The sequence below is a fragment of the Cetorhinus maximus genome, unplaced genomic scaffold, assembly GCF_964194155.1.
Source record: "Cetorhinus maximus unplaced genomic scaffold, sCetMax3.hap1.1 HAP1_SCAFFOLD_1814, whole genome shotgun sequence".
Taxonomy (NCBI): domain Eukaryota; kingdom Metazoa; phylum Chordata; class Chondrichthyes; order Lamniformes; family Cetorhinidae; genus Cetorhinus; species Cetorhinus maximus.
In genome coordinates, this window is record NW_027597754.1 from 23,035 (window position 1) to 31,447 (window position 8,413).

The 8,413-nt window shown below is 42.1% G+C and overlaps 1 protein-coding gene across 1 annotated transcript in view; it reads left to right on the forward strand.

Moving 5' to 3' along the window:
- The window catches only part of LOC144676672 (DNA-binding death effector domain-containing protein 2-like), a 30,586-nt gene extending 22,906 nt beyond the window's left edge, over positions 1-7,680 (forward strand). The window contains exon 7 of the mRNA XM_078537039.1: positions 4,405-7,680. Coding sequence (XP_078393165.1) covers positions 4,405-4,769 — 365 coding nt within the window. The 3' untranslated portion in view covers positions 4,770-7,680. The remainder of the gene's footprint in view (positions 1-4,404) is intronic.
- The last annotated feature ends 733 nt before the right edge of the window (positions 7,681-8,413 follow it).

Genomic DNA, 8,413 nt, shown 5'->3' on the forward strand with positions numbered 1-8,413 from the left:
TGCTGTTCGATTGTCACATGGTTCCCATCCAGTAGGGAGAACAACCTTGTGACAGGATTAAAAAGTTACAGCCAATTAATGATGCTGTATTATCTTTCCTACTGTACACTCAGGATTATGCAAGTACTTTGGAAAAAATGTTGGATTTAAAAAATTCAGACAAGGCTTTCCTGTCCAGATATGTACCCGCTTCCCAGTTGTAACTCAGCGGGTGTAAGTTCAAATTCAGAAGTGTCCAACTCGTTCTGTTTACTCCAGCTGCAACTATTTTTAAGGTCAAAAAGCAAGGCTTGAATTTGTAAAGTAATGACTCGATGCTGTTATATAATCCACTGAGGTTTGGTTTAATGTGTCCAGCCCTAATAGTCCACAGTACATCAGTGTTATGAGGGTCAACTTTCTGGGCATTAGCTGGAAAGGACCTCCATATGCTTGGGGCTCTCATAACCAGGACATTGCAGTATATTGATCTACCGGCATATGATGTAATTACTGTTATCTAGTGTCATGGCCTTACTGGAAAGTGGGCTATAAAGAGGTAATACTCCGGAATGAAGTGCTGCACTGCAGACAGATGTTTCCTGTGGTATCTCACTGTGAGAGATTCCCAGGGTTCTGGAACTGAAGCAAAGCCTGGCACCTCGAGTGTGCTGTATAACTAGCCCAACCTGGCTCAGCCTTGCTTCGTGGCATATGTCTGTCTCTTTACTACTCTATCCTGATGTCTATTGCACATGAAGTGCAGAACCTATGTTGCTGCTGCTGATTTCTGAAGTTTATGCAGCTCAAATTAATTTAACGTTTACCAAAAATAGTGAGAAACCTCCCCCATCCCCAACTACAGAAATGGAATTGTGCATCAGCCATGGATGTTCTGTTGTAAGACGAGCACACCTTTTGCTGCTTTTAGTACATGTGCAAAAGTAGAAGCTTGTGAATCAATTTGTACAGAAAACTCTGGTTCCTGCACGTGTTAACTACTGGCAGAGATGAGGACTGAGTGGAATCTCTGAACTACCTTCGTATTCACATATGGATGCCTGTAAAGCTCTGTTTCGTTTCTGGCAATTCACTTTTCAAATCCTGAAAACTAGTTTAACCAACTGAAGCAAACTGTAAAATGTAATGCTGCCAATGGTACTGGGGAATTTCTGACCAGTGATCCTTACTGAGGTTATATAGATCAATATATTCTTTTGGCATAACTGTTTCACTGGCCAATGTGTTCTGTGTTTAGAGATTCCACTCTTTAAAAACCCGTGCTGCTTTCAGCAAGGCTCCCAAACCCTGACTCTGATTTAAGTACCCACCTATATTTACTTCCAGGGCCATTCGGGGTACTATCTATCTCCCCTACTCTGACCATTCCCCTGCCTGACCTGTGTAATGGGATCCAAACAGTGTTAACCCTTTGAGTACTGTATTGGGATATGTGTTCACCTTTTATTTTGAATAGCAACTTGTTTTTAAAAATTGGTCATTACACTGTGTCCTTATTCTTCTTGTAAAAATGGTTCCCCCTCAAACTGTGGCACAGAAGTGTTTTGCCAGTCCTAGGGAGACTGTACTCAAAGGGTTCTATTGTTGTTCCAACTCTATATATTACTAATGGCTGGGGGGATGGAGGGTGGTGGGGTGCAGCTGGTAGTATAACTTCCATCCACTGGCAGGCCATGAAATTTTCTAAGATAGCAATGTACCCCAAGAGTTCAGAGCTGGATGCTAAAATCCCCTTTCATATTAACCAGATATTGTTCATCAAAATGTCAAACTGAATCTGCTGTATAATGGAGACCACTCCAATCTTGTTGATTTGTTACTCGACTTGTCAGAAGTAAATTTGATGTGGTAAATGTCACTGTGCTGAATCCGCTTTCTCCTTGATGGGAGGGGGTCAGAGATGTGTTTGTACAAGTTGCTGCTTCCACAGGTGTCCATCCATGAGGGGAAACTGATGTAAAGAAAATTCATGATGGTGCTCAGCGTATGTAAAAATCCTTTAATCACCTGCATTTCTTCACTAGATGGTATTAACTGACTTGCTCGTCTTGTTCTTCACTGTTAAAAGAAAAGAGAGTGAGAGAAACGGGAGCCTCAGTGTGTACAACTGTGGCTAAAAGTACTGGTACTATGAGTGTAGCAACAAGCTGCACCCAATATTTGGCTATGAATTCAGTTGTAGTTAGCAAAAGCAAACTGTGCTGCCCTGAGCTAAATGCTTTGTTTTTTTTTTAAAAATAAATTCCTGGCACAAGCATTTCGTGACTTCAGTCTGTAAAAGTTGAATATTGTACAGGTGTTTGAAAGAGGGTTTCTTATTTACTGAAATCTAAATCCACAATAAAGGCACAGTTTCTCTCAGCTACAGAATTATTTCCTCCTCCCTTTTCTCTATTCTTCATTACAAAATTGTCCTAAATTTTGTGGAGACTGTGTTCCAGTCTCTGGGTGAATCTGGTGTGAAGTGGAACAGGCTTTGATTCTCCACACTTTTTAAGCTCAACTTGAGATAGAAAGTGAGCACATTCCATATGATTCCTCTAAACCAGTGGGAGAAAACTCATTGATCCAGCATTAAAGCATACTTTGATTTTACCATAGTTTAGAAAGTTTTGGTTCCAATGGCTTTCATTTGTAGTTTTAAATCCAGAACCATTCTGAAACTTTAATGTGCTCTTGATATTGGAGCTTCTGTTATGTTCCCTTGGGTCATACAACAGGAAAACTTGTAGCGTAGCCAAACTAAGTACAGTCCAATTTTCTAATGAAAGTATTTGATCCTATTCCACTCTCTCTGCTAGAATAAGCAATATAGCCCATGGAGGTCAGGCCATTGAATTGCTGACGATATATATACCAGCTGTTGACTTGCATTTACAGTACAGGCTAGCAAATGTGAGAATGCACAATTTAAAAATCTTCCTAAGAAAGATGAAGTGTGTTCATGGCTCCAACTCTCAAATTGTCCTCTCTGTCAAACTTCCAAGCTATGTTCAGCTACTCAGTTGCACTTTGACATGACAGAGCCTGCATTGCATGTAAGGCATCATAACTGCAAAGCAACGTGACACTTTACACAACAACAATCACAAACTGTGACTGAGACTTGCAAGTCCTTTGTACCGACACTTGGTGCATTGCAAGCAACGGAAAATGGTATTTTCTCTTTGATTACTTTGTTTAAACTTGAAGATGTCCTTGTGGTAGTGGTTTAATCACAGCATGTTCCCGTGTGATCACTCAAGGGAGCAGCTTTCATGTGTTGTAGCTGTACCCGAAGGAATGGCAATCATTGGTTCACTGTAAAGAGGTGGCATCCCTTATCCGTTTCAAAAATAATTGAGCCCTCGAAGGAAAAGGAGAAATTACATGTTTCTATCTTTGTCTCTTTCACTCTCTCCCTCTGCCTGCCTCTCATTCTGACGCACTTTGTCTCGTACGCTCTCTGAACATCTGCGCCTCTTCCCCCGCCCCCCCCCTGCCCCCGGCAAACACCCATCCACCTTCCTGTGGGGTTTTTGTGCCATCAACTGGTACACATCTGTAAATGCAAGTCATGGCACATTCTGACCCAAAGCTTGTGCTGCCTGATTTGTAACTCATGGCAACTGTTAATGTCAACTCACTTCAGTTTTATCTGATACCAGTAGCAATCCTCTTACCTCTGTGGTTTGTAAGTAACAGGGTGAAACCAGTATAATCAATCTGATTGAGATTACCTACATCAGGTGTATGCTCTGTAACCCAGTGTAAAGTACCCCAGCTAAAGACTATGTTTAAATATTGTAGTATTAAAACATTCCCTATTGCAAGAATTAGAGACCACCTGCATCCTCTTAACTTTTGATGTCATCTCTTTAAAACAGAGACTTATTCCTATTTCTGCACGAATCTAGTTAGCTAAGAAAAGGCTCACTTAATTCTGTCACACTGGCTGGAACCTTATGTTTTGGCGCTTAACTGCAGGTTTGTTGTAGGCATTGAAAGGGTGTTAGTGTAAACAACAGCTGGCTCTGCTCATTGCATGACAATCTGATTTACTTTGGTTGGGGAGGGGGCTGGGGTGGGGTTGGGGTAGAGTTGCCATCTTTTTGCGAATCACAGTTGAAAGGATACAGTCACCAGGAACTGTATATTCAGTATATGAAGGGCAAGCTGAAATGTGACATTGTCAAAGAATCTAGAGCGCGCTTCCTCCTTTCCGACTGGTCGTTCCCAATCTTGCCCCCTAAAGAGTTTATCCTTTCTGCTCATTGCAGGACTTGCCCATTTGTTTCTGGCAGCAAAGTGTTCCTGATGATTGGGTCCTTTCAGCAAACGCATTCATTACCAGTTACTGAAAAGTGAAGCGTCCGTGGCTAGAGCACTAACACAGAACATTTGGTGTTTTCTTTCCTAATGCAGACATAAGGCTACGCGTGCGAGCTGTATATTCTGATCAGAATACCGTGCTCCGAGGGAACGTAGTCTCTGTGAAACAGGACCCACTGGATCGATGTTTTGACCTCTTTGGGCAGGCAAACACCATTCTGAAAAGCCGGGACTTGGGATCCATCATCTGTGACATTAAATTCTCCGAGCTCTCCTACCTGGATGCTTTCTGGAACGACTACATCAATGGTTCACTGCTGGAGGCGCTAAAAGGTGTATTTATAACAGACTCTCTGAAGCAAGCTGTGGGGCAAGAGGCAATACAACTGCTTGTCAATGTAGACGAGGATGATTATGAAAAGGGTCGAAGGGTCCTGCTTCAGAATATTTCTCCATGAAAGATTTAGCTGGAACTGAGATAATTGACTATATTAACTGTTAAGCTAATTAACTTCTTTATATGAAGTAAAATAAAGAGAAGTAATTAGCCCGTTATTACAACCTCTCTTTTATTCAGTCCCCCTCCCTGTAGTTCTGGATCAGGAGCTTGTGACGTGTGCTGATCTTGGTGCTCCTGCATCAGTGCAAATACCAACATTCAATCAGCATTGGCAGTTCTTTGTAAAGGTGACTTCTGCATGGTTTATTGCAACAATATTTTGTGCAAATGAGGTAGCAAGTGTAGAGTTTGACCTAGGACTGGCTTTTCTGATTAAACTCCATACAAAGTTCTTTACACTCCTGTTTGATTGAGTACACAAGGCTGCACCTCTGGTGGGTTATGAGAAAAGTGGCAAGAGCATGAAGCCAGCTTACCCTGCTGCAAGAGCATCGCAATGTAACTTCCGACCACATGGTCAGCAATTCCTGTTCTTTTAAAATGGATCTAACACCATATTGGGTGAATTGAAAGCTGCAGACATTGACTTGGGGCTGGCAGCTTCTGTGCATTTCAGAATTCTTAATTTCTCGTCCTCCAGCTCTCATGCCAGTCGACGTTTGTTTCCATTTCTGATGAGTAAAAAGTCATTATTGTGTCCATTTTTTTTTCAGTCCTTCCCACTTTTCTCCCTGCCTTCAGCAGAAATCATTTGAATAATGCTGGTAAATAGAAACTTGTGAAGCCTGAACTGCTGAATTGGCTAAGTTAGTTGATTTAGCATAGATCAAAACCCTAAGACATTGTGAGCTGTGTGGTTCAGCGCCTTTTAATCATCAGACCACTGAGAGAACTGGAATAGGGATTCTAAAATGGGGTTTTGTGCCATATTAAACCAGCTTTCAATCCTCTGCACAAAAAAACACAATTTGGATTGATGGGTGCACCCAGGCTCCAAGCATGAGGGTAGTTGTAGGAGATGAAAATTTTAATTCTAATGCGCTGCTCCTATTATATGGCCCATTGCTGGGGCCATATAGGAAGTGCTGAGCTGTATCCAATCTCATGTGCAGTGCTTTAGGGGGGGTGAAGAGAAGAGAAGTTACCTTTTGTTCAAAGTGCAGTGCTGTATCGAATCAAGTGCCCAAAATTTTGAGCACTAGACAGCCAGTTTGAAAGCAAGAGCTTATGACCCCTTCCCAGACAGTCTTTGATTAATACAAACAATTTCAGTTCATTGGGGTTAAATATATTTTAAAAATTGGGATGGTGGACAGGGGAGAGACACAGGTGCAATGTGTAGACCTGTATATTTCTCCTGGTTTTGGAAATGTAGTTGTGCTTAATGCTGAAAGTGGTGCTGCAGTTATTGGGTTTGATTAAAGGGGTTGGAAGTGCAATGATCCTATATTTGCACTGGCACCTCTGTCCTCTAAGTCTCTTGTGTTCACTCCTCTCTCCCCCACGCAGTTCCTATCCTGCCTCTTTACTCTCTTGTGCTGTATGTGTTTTGCCAGTGCACTCTCTCTGGGCCTGTAGATGTCAACTTGTCAGATGGTCAATGGCGATGATGCTTTTTGTAGGCAATTAAATATTTTTAAAACTTGAGAGTCCAGTTGAGTGTGATTGTGTCATCAGCTGAATGTGAGAAAATGCGTACTGCTGTTGGAGAGAAACTCGTCCATCCCAGGACAGGAAGATTGGACTTCTGCAAAAACCCCACCAAACTGAACTCTTATTCAAGGATTGTGGGGAAGCTACTAGGGTGACTTTTTGGGATATTGATGTCCTATACACTTGGCTGAAGAATATGACCAACATGTACCACTGGACATCCTCTCAACAGAGAGGCAGAAACTTCATGAAGAAAAGATGGAAGGACCTGACCAGAATGATCCTGCCACTGGAATATGGGCTATGACATTTAAATATCTAACTGCTGGCTTCAGGTGCTGTGACATCCAATTTTTACCCAGGTAAATGAGTTGCCCCAGCTTGATAACTGGACAAGAACTAGCTGAATTGGAACACCCCGATTTGCTAATGAAGAGATTGAGACGTGTGCCTCTTCCTCTACCTGTTCACAAAATGGAGGAGACATTTTCCATTCCACCTTGCAGCTGAAGAAATAGTTACACAAAGGAAAAAAAAAAGCTTAATAAAATTAGAATATTGGTGTTGTAAATAAACTTACTGCAGCTAACCTTTTTAGGAGGTTTAGAAAAGGGGTTAAGGATGTAATGTTGGCTTCTGAAAGTTAATGACTTCTGCTTCGAATCTTTTTGGGGGCAGTGGTAAGGGCTGAGAAGAAAGTCAACAAACAATGTGCAAAAGTGACCTTGGGTGCTTGCTGTGAATAAACAGACATTTGAGACAGCTATTCAGGTGGCACACCGCAGAGAAGCATGGAGCGATGTAAGCTCTCAACAGTTAAGAGAAACTGAATAAGAGGCCCAAAGATTCTCTGTTTGTTAAGCTGGCTGAGACCCTGCTGTCACCATTTGTACGTGCAGATTAGGTGCATGTGGGACTTGTACATGGCTGATAGTGATAGTGGTGCCTCTATCATTGTTGCACACTACTCTGGCCATGTGACCCTTTAGCACCAGGTATCTACCTAGGTCCCTAGGAAACTGCCTTCAGCCAACTTGGGAATGACCATATACTTTGAGGGGTTCACCCCACTCCCCCACTTTTTGGCCGGTGATTTAAGGCGAATCTTAATTTTCTTGTAAACTTCTGTGTATAGCTAACACTTCTGTATATCTGTTGGAAGATGGTGTAGCTTGAACATACATGTAAAATGTTTTTTTTGGTGATTTGGGTATCATCTCTAGATTGGAAGATTTTCAGTGAGGGCTGTACCCTCATCAGACGTTTTGAGGCACATTTTTGTAAAGCATGTGTTCAATAAAGATTTTCACAAAATGCTTGCTGCAGTGTTTTCTTGGAGAAACTTGTGCCCATTCTGCAGGACACCACTACATTTCAAAACAGGAGAGATGAGTAAATAAAATCCCCCTCGACTGTAGCAGGAATCAGGGAGTAGTTCAGCAAGGATGGGCTGTTGGGGCCCACCAAGCCTGCAATCCGGTTAGTCCTACTCCCCTGCTCTTTGCCCATATACCTGCAACTTTTTATTAAATAAATACCTGAGAAGCTTATCTATATCCACTAGCCTATCAGGAAGTGCATTCCAAATCTTAACCACTCGTTGCATAAGGGAAGTTTTTTTTCGTGCGTTTCCTCGTGGTTCTTCTGATCACCTTTTAAATCTGCACCCTCCATGGAAGCAGTTTCAAAATATTTTATGTATCTGTCCACTTAACTATTGCGCATTTGGTACCATTCCACTATGTTTCTTTCATATTCCCACCAAAGCTTCCATGGACCCTAAAGTAGTGTGTCCAGAATTGGACACACTACTCCAACCAGGGTGACATGGTGTTTTATAGGCTTAGCATAACTTGCTGTCCTTCATGTCTATGCAGGAGCAGGATAGGGCCATTTGGCTCTCTGAACTTGTTCTGCTGTTCAATGAGATCTTTGTAGAGCTAGCTCCACATGCCTCCGGGTAATCCTTTAATACCTTTGACAAAACTATCCCCTCAGTTTTAAAAAATTGCGTTGAGTAATTGACCGGCCATCCATTGCTGTTAGCAG